Source organism: Morone saxatilis, unplaced genomic scaffold (assembly GCF_004916995.1).
Source record: "Morone saxatilis isolate NCDOM2014 unplaced genomic scaffold, NCSU_SB_2.0 Contig20, whole genome shotgun sequence".
In the NCBI taxonomy this organism is placed as follows: Eukaryota; Metazoa; Chordata; class Actinopteri; family Moronidae; genus Morone; species Morone saxatilis.
The window spans coordinates 16,097,881-16,115,973 of record NW_023339763.1 but is presented as its reverse complement, the minus strand read 5'-3'; the positions used below and the strand labels follow the sequence as shown (position 1 = coordinate 16,115,973).

The 18,093-nt window shown below is 39.5% G+C and overlaps 1 protein-coding gene across 6 annotated transcripts in view; it reads left to right on the top strand.

Moving 5' to 3' along the window:
- The first annotated feature begins 172 nt into the window (after positions 1–172).
- Positions 173–18,093, top strand: part of mink1 (misshapen-like kinase 1) — a 32,929-nt gene continuing 15,008 nt past the window's right edge. For 4 of the 6 annotated variants that reach the window (XM_035666835.1, XM_035666838.1, XM_035666836.1 and 1 more), the window contains exons 1-13: positions 173–1,509; positions 6,877–6,942; positions 7,364–7,546; positions 7,635–7,745; positions 7,835–7,925; positions 8,029–8,159; positions 8,258–8,312; positions 10,726–10,804; positions 12,409–12,584; positions 12,722–12,791; positions 12,905–13,115; positions 15,809–15,916; positions 16,524–16,610. In XM_035666835.1, coding sequence (XP_035522728.1) covers positions 1,453–1,509; positions 6,877–6,942; positions 7,364–7,546; positions 7,635–7,745; positions 7,835–7,925; positions 8,029–8,159; positions 8,258–8,312; positions 10,726–10,804; positions 12,409–12,584; positions 12,722–12,791; positions 12,905–13,115; positions 15,809–15,916; positions 16,524–16,610 — 1,425 coding nt within the window. In that variant the 5' untranslated portion in view covers positions 173–1,452. The remainder of the gene's footprint in view (positions 1,510–6,876; positions 6,943–7,363; positions 7,547–7,634; positions 7,746–7,834; positions 7,926–8,028; positions 8,160–8,257; positions 8,313–10,725; positions 10,805–12,408; positions 12,585–12,721; positions 12,792–12,904; positions 13,116–15,808; positions 15,917–16,523; positions 16,611–18,093) is intronic. The other 2 variants (XM_035666839.1, XM_035666837.1) reach the window with 1 other exon arrangement.

Sequence of the window (18,093 nt, the reverse complement as noted above, 5' to 3'; positions counted from 1 at the left end):
AGGTAAATGCAGGTATACAGGTATGTCAGTGGATGACCTCAGCTGTGCTGCTCAGAGCAGACAGAGGCAGTTGCGCAGGTTGAGGTCCACTGTAATTTTTTAGGTAATTTGTCCCTGATGAAGCACCGTAGCGATCCAAGAGGCGAAAACACTTGAGGAGTGTTATGTGCAGCCAATCGTCAGTACAACCCCGCAAGACTACAACAAGGCTGGGAGTGGGAGGGACGACTTGGGAAGCAAAACATGGCGAAATAACAAGTTTGGCTGTTAGCTGCAGTTTGCAATTGCACCGTATCTGTAGTGTTGGACTACAACTTCAAGTTCCTAAAAACTGGACGCTGGAGAACGACAGCAACGTTTAACTTTAAATAGTCGAGGGCCCCAGCTTACAAGTATTACGGTGGCTGGCGAGAACAGTGCCTGCCTGTCTGCCTGTGTTTTCCCCGGAAGGTTGGCAGTGCTAGGCGCGACTGTCAACACAGAAAATGGATGAAGACGGAAAGTTTATTCTGCAAATGACTATTTAACCTGCTAGCTTAGCTACGGTAGCTACCCCGTTAACTATCGATTGATCGCGCGCACCTGACACGGTATTCACATTGCCGCGCGCTCCGGTCGAAATTTGAGGAATTAAGTCGTTTTAACTTCTTTGACAACTGCAGTCGTAAAGAACCGTATTTCAAACGGGGCCTGTATTGTCATTTTCCGCCCTTATCGCACAGTATTATCCCGAGAAGTCCTCTATTTAAGGCAAATAATGAGAGTGTGACGGGTGGTTCTGGTGCGGTGCGGACGGACCCGGACGCCATCACATCAGACGTCGCGTTCTCCTTAAAAACAACCATTTCGTTGCAACGCCGTAAATGTTATTTTATACTTTATCAGCGTAACAACGTAACACCAGACATATGTGGTAGTTTCCCCCCGCGGCACGGATCATTTTATCACGATTAACAATTGCTGGGATGTTGTACAGCAGCGAAGACGCGGAGTCTTGTCAAAATGAACGCAGCAAGGTGTTCAACAACAGTGGAGGTGCAGCGCATTGAAAACCTGCCAGTTGTTGAGACGGTCCCGATGGCCGGCTAACGGTGACGTTAACAGTTTGTAGAAATCTTTTATTTTGAGTTGAATGTGTTTTGGTCGGATATCGCGACCGGTATTCCTGTAAAACAACTGCGGATAACATCGCTCTCGGCCAGAGTTGACGTGAGCTAGCCAGCTGGGTGCGTCTGTGGCAGCTCTATCTGCGGTGTGTTTGCTAATTTAAGTGCTACCGTGTTGTTCCGCAACAGTTTCAGCATATTAGACGCCCCGCTAGCTCTATTTTCCCTGTAGGTAAACCATTTAAAGCTCGTTTCAGCTGCCACTTGCACCCCCCTCCTCCTCCCCAAGTACTTCTCGTTAAATAAGTGGCTAACTTGTTAGCTACCGTTCTAAGTTTCACCAGCTATGTCTGAAAACGCCCCCACACGAAGCCTGGATGACATCGACCTCGCAGCTCTGAGGGTGAGTATTGTTATTACAAGATAAGTGTGCTGCACTTTATTCATGTAGAAATATGGCAGACAGTCTCGTTAGGTGTTATGTCATATGAGCTGAAGTGTCGGTTTGCCTCTCTGACACAAGCACGACCATTTAACACCCACGCAACAAAGTTAAGGTGGGATAAACATCCCTTGGTCTGGTGTTTCTAGGCATCTGTTCCCGTCAAAAATATATTCTGATTTATCCACCTAATAAAGAGCCAACCCCTCCCAGCCCGGACAACTTTTCGTGATTAGTGTGTTAATAGCAAAAAAATAAACCATACAATCATGGCTGCTCCTGTCTCCGGGGCTATAACACAAAACACCTGATACACGTTGTTGTGTAGTTATTTTTTCATCATATGCATGAGCCTTGATGGGCGTTTTCATCGTTTAATGTGTTGGCTGTTGTAATATTTTCAAACACCAGTTATTAACTCAATTTCAATGCACAGACACCATCTCTTTTATTTGAATAATTATTTTGGAGGTGCTTTTTCATATGGGGGCCTGACAGTCCGTTAAATAGCCGATCCTCTAACCATACCCTCGTGAATTTTGGATGTGGTCTTTTCCGTTTCATTTAGTTTTAGTTTGCATTACTGAAACAAAAAACAACATGTCAGACTTTGCAGGGATAGAACAGTAAGGTACTGAAATAACTTTCCTGGTGTTTTCAGTGGTCCACCTTGAAAGCCCCCGGTTATAAAAATCTACCTGGCTTATTCGTCCACCCTCCTCTAAAATTGCAACCACCAGGGCAAGAAATAAAGTCAAATGGAAAAAAACAAACCTGCTCACCACTATTCCCATCTGATGAAAAAGGGTACAGTTTCTGAATTATGACCACAGCCTTGATGCTCCCTTTTGATCTGTCAACCATCTCAAAGGCAGGTGTCAAAAATATACAGTATAATTGTTTGGTGCTGTCAGTCCCCTTAAGACTGACCAGAATTAGCATTACAAAGAAATATTTTATGCACTCAGTCACTGCTTTTTTGAAAAGAGTACAGCCCCGTCTCTCCCACTCAGGTACAGCTTTAAACATAACCATAGTTTTGTACTTTTACATTAGCTGGCCTTTTAAAATCTATTGTCTTGCGTTAAATTGACCAAAAGGTTGCACAAAATCTAACAAATCTAATGTAGGAACTGAGAACATGAGGTCCTGATGCCAGTGTGAAAACTATGAATTTCCTCTTGGTGATTAGTCCATGGAAAAAGAAATCTGCATCACCAAAATAAATATTGTTGAGGAAATCACAGGTAAAAAATGTGCTGTTGAAATTAAAAACATATCAGAACATACAAGCCAAAACAAATAGGCAAGACGGAGTCAAATTCCCTGTGCCCTCGGACAAACATGAAGAAAGCTCTGCAGCACTTTAGTGTAGCTTTAACAGATTTATGGGGCTTAACAGGAGATCAGGGGTAGCTTATCCAACTCCTTGTTGGTTGTGTCTGTGTTACCTCTTGTGCTACACTAGCAACTTTCTGATTTGTCAAGGCGCTGACCAAGTAGTTGTTGTTGTTGTTGTTGTTGGAAAGTGAAATTACTGTTGAGTTTTGAACAGCGTTAATGAAATTGCTTTACCTCCATAGTACTGAGGTGGCAGAAGTTTCAATGCGTAAACTTGCATGTCCAGCTACCACTAGAAATAAGTGTGCAACTGTTTTTGTGATTTAGGCGAACAGGCCATATAAAGGTACCTCATGGAGTTGACTTTCAACAAAAGCTATGTTTATATTCAGTGTTACTAGAATACATTGTGTGTTCAATGTATGTCCTTGTGTATGTATGGCTTTTTTTTTTTTGTATTTTAAATCCAGCATTGTTTACTGGCTAGCAGTCTTCTCCTTGTCTTTGTTGTCGCATTGCAACGTATCTTGGGTGTTACCGCCACCTGTTGATCAGTGGAATGATGTTCAACCATTGTCCTGCGTCACCCTCTTGTGCGTGTGCCACGACATAAACAAAATGGGGACCTACTCTTAAAGAAAAACTACTCCCCACTAGTAGGGGACAAACACTCCTCAGGGAACCTTTAAGTGGCTCAATCAAAGCATTTTTCAAGTTTGCTACAGAGTACAGAAGGACTCCAGCATTACATAACAACAGTCCGCTGATAACACAAATGTGTTGTGCAGAACCACTTTATTCCAATGCCAGTAGATTTAATAAAATCAAGTAACCTGCACAGATGTGTTGATTTTATGTAGTGGTAGATTTAGGTTTTTCTAATGGCCAATGTCGATATCAAAAGAGAGGAAAGTTTTGCATATTATTTCATGCACATTACGATCAAATATACTTGTTTATCTTAGCCAGTAACATGTTATTGTAGATTAGATTTGTATTAATTAAATAGAAAAATACATTAGGTTTGTTGTAGACTTCAGAATGTGACAAACAGAACGTGGTATTTAAGGGAGAGCGGGGTACAGTATGTTGAAAGCAACGTCATTCAACTGCATTATTCTATACTTTATACCTTAATGTATATTTAATGCCAGCAGCCACACTGACAAGGCTGTCTGCAGACATTTGTTGTGTATCGGCCTCATGAGCACAGACATTGTACCATAAATTGTATCTCATAATGCCAGATAATTGTCCTGATGACTCAGCTGACCAGTTTACCTATGATTACAGGTGGTATAACAAAATAAGACAACAAAAAGTGACAAGATCATACTACAACAAATATGTCTTCTGAATTTCACCAGGAGTGACTTCAGTGGTTTATTTTTCAAACAGAAACTTTGAGAGTGTGATGAGAACATTGGATGCTGATTAGCAAGGAACTCAGCCCCCTGGAAATTAAACTCATGAGAAATTTAGTCTTGTGATTTTATTATGTTGCAGCGAAACAGTCTCTTTCACCTTACAAAGCTTTATTGTAAACACCAGTAAAAGTTACACATCGGATATCAAATGGTTGTTAACCTTTTCCTCCATGTCAGCTTTAACATTGTGATTATGAATTCACAATGTTATCCATTAAAGAAAGCAATTAGTTTAAAAAACCCCACTGTTAAAATCCAGATGGTTGTGAATATTCTCCAACATTTGATGGTACAATTTTAGATTTGGTTCAGTTAGCCAACAGAACATTTGTTTTTGTTTACTGACACCAGGCTCATAATGGTACCATAATCCATCAATGGCAGTCTTGATTACTTAAAAAATGTAAATGTTGTTCATCCCTAACTAAACAAAATGACATTCTGTTAGGATTAGTTTGTGAAATTTAAAAGACATTTCTTCCAACATTAAGTTTTATTAAAAGGCTCTGCGTAGCTCAAAACTTAATTATTTAGGGAGTCATTTAAAAACAATTAAGGTCAACTAGAAAATGATTATCTGATGATATTCTGGAAATACAATGTTAAAGTTGTGATTTGAACCATTGTTGCAGCTGTGTAACCACAGATAGATTGTTTTTTTTAATGACTTCCTCTGTTAGCTGAGTTGACAGCCCTGCAGGAAATGTGGTCAACTTCCCCATGGACCTCTTTTTAGAGTTCACACCTCGTTCAAGTGACAGTCAGGCTGCATGCAACTGGTGAAATCCATTGCACCGTTGAACTCATTTGTAATAGATTGAGTTTCCACATTAACATAGCAGCACGATATCCACAAGAGCTGCCGCTGTTATGATTTAAGCAGGGTGCCTGTAGATTTCTCTTCCAGTAACCCTGTTGTTTTACTGGTTCCTTGCCTTTTTTGCGATCATTGCCGACAAATTGTTTGACTGCGTGTGCTACTCCTTGAACATAACCGTACCCTTCCCCTTCTATCACTTCATTCCTCTCATCCCACTCTCTGCACTGGACGTGGGTGAAGCTACCGCCCCTGCCTCGCCACCCACTCTATCATTACATTATTCTCTTCATACCATCATTCTCTTGCCTCCTACTTGACGTCACACTCCCCCTCCCTCCTTTGTGTCCTTGTACATAACATGCTTCAAAATCCGGCTGCTATGTTTATGTCATCATATGAGCCTCAAATGTGTGGTCATTTCACAATGTTTATGCCACATCTTTCACAAATCTATATGGTATGTGTTACCCAAAATGTTCCTTGTCTCAAAGGAATTTCCCCCCTCCCTGTTGAAGGCATAAACCCATCATTGGAAACAGATGAAAGCAGGATAGGTCATGCTGTACATTCTAAACCCAAAGCAGCAGTCTCACCACCCACACATCTTCTTAAAGCCAAATTGAAATTGCATGAAAGTGGAACTGCTTGTCATTTTCCCTTGTCTCTTGGGGGAGGGGGGAGCATGATTAAGTCAAAGCAACCTACTCATTAGTGAAATATATGTTCAATGCATTGAAACTTAAAATGGAAAAGGCCAAAGTCCTGCTTTCCCTGTTGTCTCAATCCATCTTTGCATACCTAATCTTCTATCAATATTTAGTGTATCTGCTTGTCTGTTCCCACCATGTAAAGTCTTGTGTGTGGGTAGTGAGTGTGTGTGAGTAGGTGGCTAAGAAGATTGAGTTCAGATGATTTGTATGGAAATATGGAATTGTAATATTGGTTTTAAATTGCCTTTAGTCTACATAGTAAAAACGATTGGGGTTGCCTTTTCTGTATGATTTATTTTCTACAGAGGCCAATGTGAGATGTGTTTTGTGTGTATTTATGTGACAGTGTTCTTGATGGAGTCAATAGATCTACAGCTGTGCTCACTTTAATGGAGGTACACAGCTTCTGTTGCACAGGAAACAACTCTAAATGCATCTGTCATTTTTCTGATGTATAAGTACTGTATTTATTAAATCAAAGATTCTCATGGTCTGTGTTAAGAGAAATTAAAATGGCAGGAAAATATTTGTAAAATGATGTTGGCCTGGTTTTATTTTGCGTCCTTATCAGTGTTTTTTTTTTTTTACTAAGACTTGTTTTAATTCATCCTCTGTGGCAACGTAACTGAAGCCAGATTGCAGCAGTTACTAGAACAGGTGCAGTTTAGTAGGATTTTAGTCGTCAGGCTTGACTCAGACTCACTGAAGAACCATGAGATAACAACATAAAATACGACCTCCACTTACGGTCGGCATTGAAGTGTAGATGTTTAGGACTCAAAGAAGAACAAAGCAACCATCACCCATCTAAAACAAAAATAAATATGGTGTGCTTTGAGTGTAGTCTTTTAAATGTTTGCAAGCAAAATGATTTGCAGTTTTATTGAAATGCTTTTTATGGAGTTTTTGTATCTTGAGACTGTTGTGGTGTTGTGCCACACCAAGGCAGAAATCATGAATGTGCTGGTGTATCTGACCTTGCTCTGTCTGCATTTTGTATGACTTATCAATCTGCCTGTGTCTCCTTCAGGATCCAGCAGGAATCTTTGAGCTGGTCGAGGTTGTCGGCAATGGGACATATGGGCAGGTGTACAAGGTGAGACGTGATGCCTATATATCACATCTGAATTATGTGGGACTTTTTTTTTTTGGAGATTGAAGCATTAGAACAGACAGGTTTTTACTTCCTGCAATCAGTTGCTGTATAAAAAGCTACAAGGACCAATCTAGTGCCTTCTTCTTTGTTAAATGTTCCGTGCATTAATTTCTCAAATTGCAGCAGATATATCTTACTGCTATGTCAGTACATTTTTCAGCTGTCAATCTGAAAGGTTTTAAGTGGCTGTGACAGAGAGATAAGAGACTCTAGCAGAAGAAAATCTAAAAAAAATACTGGTGAAATGATACAATGAGGCAATTAGCCACACTTAATGGACAAAATGCAGAGTTTCAGAAACATTGGAGTCCCAAGTTCATTTTTAAACTCTGCTGACCTCTGTTGTGATGATCTAAATCAGGGCCGTCACGTTAAGACGGGCCAGCTTGCTGCCATCAAGGTGATGGATGTTACAGAGGAGGAAGAAGAGGAGATCAAAGCAGAAATCAACATGCTGAAAAAATACAGCCACCACCGCAACATAGCCACGTATTACGGTGCCTTTGTCAAGAAGAGTCCACCAGGACACGATGACCAACTTTGGGTCTGTCTACACTTGTACCTTGTCTGATGATTTACAGCAATATGCCTCAGTCATGGTGCTCACTAAGTTTGTGTTTGTCTGCATTTAGCTGGTGATGGAGTTTTGTGGGGCGGGGTCAGTGACAGACTTGGTGAAAAACACTAAGGGCAGCTCTCTAAAAGAGGACTGGATCGCTTACATCTGCAGAGAGATCCTAAGGGTGAGAAATCTCAGTTGCACCAGTCACAACAAGTCTGCAGCAAAGGTCTTTCCTTACTGACCAATTGTGTCTTCTTTGTCCATGCGCAGGGCCTTTCTCACCTCCATGCCCATAAAGTTATCCACAGAGACATCAAGGGCCAGAACGTGCTGCTAACAGAGAATGCAGAGGTCAAACTTGGTACGTAGAATGTTTTTTTGCCGTTGTATTGCAAAATGAGGTTTATACTATCCATGATTGTCTCACATCCTTTCCTTTGTCTGATTTCTTTGTCCATATTCAGTTGATTTTGGGGTGAGTGCTCAGTTGGACAGGACCGTTGGGCGTAGGAACACCTTCATTGGCACACCTTACTGGATGGCACCTGAGGTTATTGCCTGTGATGAGAACCCTGACTCCACCTATGACTACAGGGTAAGAGCAGCACTGTGTTTGTGTGTGCGTGAGTGAGCACTATGTTGTGAGAGCATATGGAAGATGGAGACTGACCTGGTCCCTTTTGTATTTTGCAGAGTGATATCTGGTCCCTGGGGATCACAGCCATTGAAATGGCAGAGGGAGCTCCTCGTAAGTACACCTTTTGTACCTGTTCTTGGTTGTATCATGCGTGTCTATGTACTCGACAACAGATAATTTCTCATCGTCTCGAAGCCCATTCTTAAAGACCTCATGAATGAGTCTTGTCTTGCATATTCGGCCTTGTTGTCTGTATCTTCAGATGGACAGCTGACTCACTGTAATCAAGGTAGTGTAGTCGTGAGCTGGCAGTTGGTGTGTGGAGGCTGATTGCACAGATCTCTCTGGTCTGCTTAGCGGGGAGATCTGTCTGCTTTGAGATTTGGTGTCAAACCTGACTAAGAAACAAAGAAAATCTCACTTATGAGTAGCAGCCAAAATGTTTGCAAAATAAATGATCTCAGCTTTGGGAAAGAAATTCCATGTTTCACAGTAGCTCGACATGAGTAACGGGCTTTACTTATTGAGTTTCCTTAGTACTGCATTTAACATTAAAGTGGTAGAAGAAAAAAATTGCAATTATGGGCAGTGTCTTCATTCCGCCTGAATTTTACAGCTGCCTGCGGCTAATTATTGAGGTGGGGGCACACTGAGCTCTCTTTGAATAAATTTGAATTATTCCTCTACTAAAATCCTTTAAAACTGTTGCGTTTAGTTACGTCACTTGATGTTTGAGAGTTTGAGACTGGAAGACTTTTTATATTCATCTGCTGAAAGGGGAAATTTCTCTGTACTCAACGTGAACATTAAAAGACTTTAAGGCATGTATTGGCAAGTATGATTTGTGCCATCTCAACTAGTTTGGAAGCCAATCATGGCCCAATATGAAACATATATATATATATATGAATGAGGGAGAGGGGGTTGATGTATTTTTAATAATTATTATATCAGAAACAAATCATTATGCCAATTAAGTATTTTTGTCTCAAAAACATTTACATTGAGCCCCTACAGACCATGTTGCTGTTGCTTTGGATGGCATAAGGCATACAGGCCAACTGTCAAGCTGGTGTTGATGTACCATTATAAATTATGCAGTGTGTACTTACTCAATCCATCAGTCTCATTATGTAGCATGTTTTCCACTAATAAAATTACAATATTCCTTGTTTTTAAATGAGCCAATATGGAAATAATGGAAGGCAGTTTTATTAATCCGTTAATTTTTCATGTCTTTGCCAAACAAATAAGCAATATCACAACACCACATTAGTCTTTGATAACTTAAGATAGACATTTGTCATTAACTACATAATAAATGGTTTGTTTTGTTTTTGATTAGTTGGTTTATCAGTGATGACAATCATCATTAGTTGCTACCAGAAATTTGTGTGTTTCTTATGAATGTCTGTACTGAGTTCCTTTTTGTCCTACATGATGGATCTGGGAAATTTGGTCCGAATCAAATAACAAAAAATGCTTCTGAAATACATGACCTACCTTAACATAAAAAATATGAAGAAACATATTTAACATTTTTTTGTTGAGAACATGGCCTCCAAAATCTTAAAAAAGTAGTATGTATGATGAAGGTTAAGTTGACAGAATTATTAAGGACCCTTCTCACCCACTGTACAGTGAATTTGAACTTTTACCTTCAGGGAGACGTTATAGACTACAGGTGGCTAATAGAAATATCTACAAGAAATTGTTTGTCCCAAGTGCTGTCAAGGTAATAAATGAAAGTAGGATCCGTAGACTAGGATACAGAGTGGTGCTCCTGACTTTGCTGTAGTTTTTTGCACAGTAGGTTAATGTGATATTGTGTATAGTGTACTTCTGTATTGTGAGCTGTATTTTTATGGTGACTTATTGTTAAATTGTTTTTAAACATATTAACTATTAAGCATCTTTTCATACACTTTTGAGCATTCTGTTATGTTGGGTATTTATAAACTCAACCATTCCCACTGACAGGATGTTGACAAAACTGCCAACATCCTGTCAGTGGGTGATCCATTCCTTTTTAAATAAAAATAAACAATGCAAACCTACTGAATAAATACTAATTTTGCTTAAACATTACTATTTGTAATACATGTTAAACATGCACGTTATATACGTTATTATCAATTTAACTGTGAGACCTCTGTTTTAATGTGGCTCTTTGGCTGTCTCAGTCACGTTGCATATGTCCAAAAGACTGCATTACAAAAGCCTATTTACTGTCAAAGTGTAAAGCTAACCAGTCAGGTTTAGCTACCTACCTACGCTGGGAACACAATGACTCACAGGCCTTGCTCTTACATTCAGTGTAACAATAAGCCTGGGGCACCAGGAAATATTGGATAACAGCAGCTCTAACCATGTTTTAGGATACAAAGAATATGTGTAATGGTGGAACATGAAATGTATTTTGATTTTCCTTTTCCTTTTTCTTTTTTTGTACCGTAGATGTCAGCATGGATATGATTATTTTATTAATACCTAACAACTCTAACCATCACCTTTATTTCTGTAGCCTTGTGTGACATGCACCCGATGAGAGCCCTCTTCCTGATTCCCAGGAATCCCCCTCCGAAACTTAAATCCAAAAAATGGTGAGTTATCAACCATCCTGCTTCTTCCTTCATTTTAAGCATTTTTTTTACATATACAATATCCTAGACACTTAACAGGCTCCCTTCACATGATGTTAAATGTGTATAAAGACCTGAACACGTTTCCAAAGGCAGATTGAAGAGAAAGTTTTTAACATTCAGACAACATTAATTTTTTGTCTGCTACATCAACCATATCTGTTCTGTAAGTCACTTGTCTTGTCTCAGAGATCAAATGGGATACATTTATGTTTAACATTTTTTGGTTTTCTGGTGTCGCCCACTAGTTTTGCATTCATTTTACAGAACATTGTTGTGTCCGTCTACGTAGATTAAGACCTTACTTTGACACAGCCAATCAAATCTTACATAACGCAGTAACATCTGTGTTCTGTCATAGGCAGAGCAGACGGTCACACTGAGCCGGACAGCAGCCGGCTACACAACACAAAAAGCCACTGACTTTGTACAACAACCCACATTAGCTTTCTTCATAAACTCTCCTTCTTATCTAACCCACTTGTACTCCACCTTAACTTGTTAAACAAGCCACCAAACAAATATTCACTAGGAAAAAGTGCATTGCTAACCTAAGTAAATAACATGGTAGGTAAATTCTGTTCCAATGTTTTCCCCTATAAAATGACATGGAAACATTAGTATGTGGTGCATCACACACACATTTGAAGATCATCTCTTTGTATTGACATAACAATAAATTATAGAAATATACAATAAGATCTGCAATGGTTAGCTAAATCCACCAAATATACAGCACTGAATGGAAAGAATGCTGCTTGAACAAGGAGAAATACAAAGCTGTCCCTCACTCAGATTTAAAAGTGTGAGAGGTCTCGTGCTTTGTCCCAGTGTTGAGACAGATATGATTGTGAGCAAGACAAGAAGCTGTATTCATTTAAACTAATTTGTCATATTCTTTCTCTTGCCCTGTTGTTTTGCTCCTATTACTTTTCCTGCTACTCGTTTTGTGTTACCATAAAGACTCAAAATAAACAGTAATGCAGATACAAAAACATAAGTAAGAGATGGATACAAGAACAACAACAACAACATCATTGACCTCATATAGGTATAGTAGCCATTGCATGGTCAATGTAGCACATTGTATTGTATTTTAGTGATCATGTTATGCTCAAATTGAGTGAAATTGAGTAACAAGTAAAAGTAAAATATTTTCTCAGATTGTTATGTACTGTTCACTCTGTTTACTGGTTAATTGCAGCTACTAGCTCCCCTGTCAATCAAATCATTTCTGTAAAGCCATTGTAGAATGAAATGGATCAGTGCAGAATGGTGTGGTTTTTTTCAGCGTCACACAAGACTGCAAGCATGAACTGGGAACCTTAAATACTTTAGTTCACACTTGTTTATTCCTAGAAATTTCACACATACGATTCCTCCCCCAAAAAGGCTGGACATGTCAAAGGGGCTAAAGACAGACCTTGCACCACATGAATCTCTCTGATTATTGTTGGTTCAGGATTCTGGGCAATAACAGCCCAACTGCTAAATATCTCATGCCTCCCCATCCTCCCACTCTCCCTCACTAGCTTATCATCCTCTAACCTACCCCTTCCGCACAGGTCCAAGAAATTCATTGACTTTATAGAGGGCTGTCTCGTGAAGACATATCCTAGTCGACCATCCACAGAGCAGCTGCTCAAGCACTCCTTCATCAGGGACCAGCCCACTGAGCGCCAGGTCCGAATCCAGCTCAAAGATCATATTGACCGTACGCGCAAGAAAAGGGGAGAGAAAGGTAAGAAAATGAAAATGAGATAAAAAGACAAGTTACGTTATCTCTTCATATACAGTTATCAGAAGTATATTGAAGGTTAGTATGCCACAATGTTTATTCATGTGATGTTTGACTATTTATTCATTTTTTTCCTATAGAAGAGACAGAGTATGAGTACAGTGGTAGTGATGAAGAGGATGAAAATCGTGGAGATGACCGAGAGTCAAGGTAATTGCAGTTGATCATCTCTGTACAAGTAGTATGAATCCTTGGCTTGTGTTCCCTGTGCGAATGATTGTCCCCAAAATCCTCTCCCTTATATCTTCAATTTTGGTCACCAGTTCAATCCTCAATGTGCCCGGTGAGTCCACCCTGAGGCGGGACTTCCAGCGTCTGCAGCAGGAGAACAAAGAGCGCTCGGAGGCTCACAAGAGGCAGCAGGCCCAACTGGCTGCTCAGCGTAGGGACCCTGAGGAACACAAGAGGCAACTGTTGCATGACCGACAGAAACGCATTGAAGAACAGAAGGAACAGCGTCGTCGACTTGAAGAGGTAATAATCAATCAGGGAATTGATACTTTTTAAGTTGTTTGGTGATAAGAATGACGGTACTCTCATATCTGTATACTTAATATGAAGCTAGAGCCAGGAGACGTTTATCTTAGCTTAGGGAGAAATAGCAAGCCTGGCTCTCTCCAAAGTTAAAAAATACTTCTACCAACTCCCCACAAAGACTTGAGACTGCTATCAATCATCAGCTCTAGGCAAGAAAGCAAATATGCGTATTTCCAAAAATGTTCAATTATTCTGTTGTGGAAATCAAAGATATATTTCTTGCTTTTGTTTTCTTTCTGTCTTGGGGTTCTGCAAAGTTAACTCTTAATGTTCCAGTATTTGGGTTTTTCAACTTGGGTTTTCTCATAGCTTCTCGCCATCTTCCTTCTTTTTGTTGTCTGGTGCTCGTTTGGATTCATTGTAATACATTTATTTAGTCAGGGATGGAACAGTGGTTTTCCTGGATGTTATTTTCACCATAATACATTATGCAACACAACAGCACTTTTTTTTTAATTAAAAGCTAAACTGTACCAAGCAACCAAAATATCAGGTTCCTTGTCTGTAATGTGTCTGCCCTTTTATACGCCCTTTATCAAGCCTCCAATCTTCAGGTCAGTATTTGGTTTGCCGCTGCTTGCTTTGGTTATAAGTGCACTGCATTTATGAATTTCATTCTATTGTGGGCCCTACTAAGCCATATGCTATATGGTAGATGTGTAAACTATGAACATAAGTAATATATTATTAATATGTAATAAAATAATACATGTAACAGTAGATTTTGAAGGCCTGAGGCCTGTGCACTACATACACACCAGTACACTTTACCTAGCCAGTTGCCACCAGCTCAAAGCCTCCCTGACTAAACAACCTGCAAGTACTCAACAAAACCTCAGGTCACCTTCACTGGCAACAGTACCTTTTTGCTCACTAACATTCATAGGTAAATAAATATGTAAATAAATATGTAAACACTGCGGAATATAGTCAGATTATTGAATGGGAAAGAAAGTTCAGCTCCTTGCAACACGTATGAATTATTAATTCTGCATTCGCCCAGAGTGAAATGATTTGTGAGTATGAAGTTTGTAAAATGCATACAAACTGTGTAAATGTAGTTCCACCCTTAAGGAGTTTTGAGATTAGTGAGTTGTATTGGGGGCTGAGGGGTCAGACATTCTCAACACTGAGACCACTAATCTGCCTGTTATGAGGCTGTGAACCAGCTCTGCAGGCTGCATGCGTTGACTGTATCAGTACAGTACGTAGTTTGACTAGTATAACGTAAAGAAACGTTTTTTTATAATCTATGCTTTTCCTTAAGGTTGTAAGGTTGAGGAATTAAAGCAGGCAAGCTAACAACAACGGACAGTGTAACCAAGAAATGACAGAGAGAAATTACATAACATTCACAGTTAGAAAGTACATGCAGAGACCTGTGATACATGTTGGCCATCTCAGATCTGGATCACTACTGAAATATAATCCTATTCTTATTATATATTACTTTTACCCACAAAGCTTTTACCAAAAACAATCTTTTACTCTACATGTTGGTTTGTACAGTGTGTGTATATATATATATATAATGATGTCAACAGTGTTTGCAACTGCACAGTGTGGAATAATATGACTACCCACTGCCTTCGGTTAAAGATGTTTGCCCAGTACGAGCATTTGTTGAATACTGTAGCATTCAATGTACACTTGAAATGCTATTTCACAACCCCACAATTCAACATGTCATCTTCTCTGCCCAGAAGGCAACTGAACTAAAATAAATCTAATATAGTGTCTAAAAGTGTCTATAGTATAGTCTAGAAAATGTTGTCATAGTCAGCATAAAGCTACATTAAAAGCTTTCCTTACACTCTGTAGCCATTAGCCTTTAGTAGCAATTAATTAGTGATTGGCTGGTGGAGTCAGATGATCATGGTCATTTTATGCGTCATGTAACCACATACATCAGTTTGTTTAAATGTTTTATTGTAATGTGTTATTGTCCAACATACAGGACTTTAGACATTATTTAAGTAAAAATGTACTTTCTGAAGTTTTTGAATGACATATCTGCATAACAACTCAGCTCATTGTGCTCATCAGCTCATCAGCTGTGAAATATTCGATGAGTTATGTGGGATTTGAATGAGGCACACATAATTACACTGATATTGCTTTTGTTATTAGAAGCATTGTGCAGTAATGGTAAGGTATTTTACTGCAGTAAGATTGAACTCCTAATATACCTCCACCTCCTCCTCTGTCTCCTCTGTTCAACTGTACAGTGCCAACAACAACTGAGTGAGCTCAGAAGAGCTCTGAGTTGTTTTGTGTCACTACCAGGTAAACATTGTTTTTTCGGTGTCCCCTAAAAATGCAGATAAAGACTGGTCCATGCCAACAGTTAATAGCTGTGGTCAGTTTGAGTTTTAATCAAAGCAGCACACTTGGAGGATGATTAGGATGCAATAGGTGTGTGTGTGTTTGTGTGTTTGTGAGAATGACTCACAGCCTCTATTCTCTGCCCTGCACTCCCGCTCCCTTTATTTATTTATTTTTTTCCCCCAGCTCTTTGCACATAAAACAAGGGAGGGTTTGCGTATAAGCAGGCTATCCATAATAATTTCCTCTGTGCAAACATAGCCTCTATGCTCATTTCTCTTTTTTCTGTCATCCTTCTCTCCCAGCAACAGAGAAAAGAGCGAGAGATGGTGAGGCAGCAAGAAAAAGGTCCCCATCGGAGACTTGACGATATGAGACGGGAGGAAGATAGAAGGTTGGCTGAGAGGGAGCAGGTAACCAACCACAAGAGACGGGGGGCTGCAATCAGCCAATCATTGCAAAGTGTGGGTGTGTCCACCGGCAACACTCTGCAAGTTGCTCTGGTGGTGAAATTCCACGAGTAGGTTGCCATAGCAGCAAGGGTCTAAATTAGTGTATTTATTCAGAGATGAGTTTTCTGTGGGTGAGCTCTCTGCGTCTCTTATGCTCTGTTTCCAGTCTACCCTCAGTAACACAAGAGTCTGGCATCACAGCACCATCAACTTGTAATGCCAAATACTGATTTTATGTTAGTATGGTACCATATAACAATCTCAATGTACTGCAAAATACTTCAATTACTCTTTATGTAGTAATCTATCACAATCTTCTATGTAGTGCTACACAGTGATATTGTGTTTTAATTGTAACTTTTATTTCTCTCCTTCAACTTCTCAATGGGCATGTTTTGTCTTGAAAATTCAGTGTTGGAGTTGTTGATTTGTATCAGTACAGTACATAGTTTTCTGTTCACTGGAATAACATTACATAACTGTTATCTGCCCCTGTTGTCTACCCATCCTCCATATACTTTCATTTCCTTTTTCCCACCATCATTACTACCTTTTTACCTTTCCTCAGGAGTTCATCAGACATAAGTTAGAAGAAGAGCAGCGGCAGTTAGAAATCCTTCAGCAGCAGTTGCTTCAGGAACAAGCACTGCTTATGGTAACTAGTCTTCACTAGTCCTTTATCTTTTTTTGACTGCAGAGGTGTCCATGTCTTCCTCTTGACTATAATACGTCATCAGTAAAGGAGATTTATTGATCAGCACAGAAAACTACAGTGTATTGTCACAACAATATGTATGTTCTTTCTGTTTTCGTCAAAAGAAATACTGCAGTATTACATGTCTGCCTATGTTTGGGAACGGAGGCGTTTAGGTGGAGTAAAGGTTGTTGAGAATAATTTTTTACAATCAGATTCTAACAGCTCTTCTTGTATTTGTAACAAAATAAAGCAGATTCAGGTTCTAGATGTGCAGCCCCTTGATGTAGATATATTCTACATTTTGCAGAGTGTGGGTGTATCTCCCACAATATTGCATGTCTTGAAAAGGCATGCACTGACCTAGATTTTGGGGGCAGTTTTGGGCAGATTGCAGTGTTTACACTGAAGGGAAGAGTTGCCACACTCTAGACATAGCACAGTGGGAGAAAGGGCCCAACCCTCACTACTGTATGCATGAGGCAATTGAAATATTAAAAATATAAATCATTTTCACATATCCCTCCTAACTAAGTTACATATATGCATAATCCCTGTGTATTTGCATATTTTCATAGGGACAAGAGGACAGGACAGTGTCTCTGGAGTAGTTTGGGGGGTTCACTGCCATGCTTAGGGGCAATTAGCAGAGGTGATATGTGCAACAAACTCCAAGAAACAGGGTAAAGCTATTTTGACATAGTGGCTACAGTTGATATTGCAGGATCACATGATATACACAGGCCCCAAAAAACGTTTTCCCATTCACAGTCATTACAAAAGGCACGGCTATAAAGCAATGAATACATTTTTTGACTTTCACAAAAACTTATTTTGTGATTTGTCGAAATGTTGTCCTATGTACTTATTGACTTACTTGTATTGGAGTGATTAGGGCACAGTAGTCAGTTCTCTTCATACATCCATTGTGTACAATAGATGTAAGCCACCCTCCTGTTGCTCTCAGTTGTAATACACCTCTAATGAACTCCATTCCTTTAATCAAAATGTTAAATTCAAACTTAACACTTCCTGCAGCTGGTTCACAGTAAAAGCCTTCCTCTAGGTCCTTTCATTAGATGTAATGAAGATAGTAACAGGCAAAATGTCGAATTGAAATGAACTAAACCACCTCTAAAAAAAATCTAATGAAATCAAATAAAAGGCATGAATTCAAAAGGAGCTGCTGGACGGCTTTGATGGAAGAGTGAAGTCAGCCACAATTCATTGCTCGATAAAGTCTATGTTCAGACATTTCCTGGTGCTATTTTTTGTGAGGGAATTTGTACATTTCAAGACAATTGGGCTACCATTAGATTAAGGTATTAACAGAAACATAGGTGTTCGGCAAATGTCTGATCTGTTGTTCAGAACAGAGATTGGGGGTCTTTTCGTTTGCTTTTTTGAGCCATCCTCAAATTTATCATTCAAAAAGGAATATCAG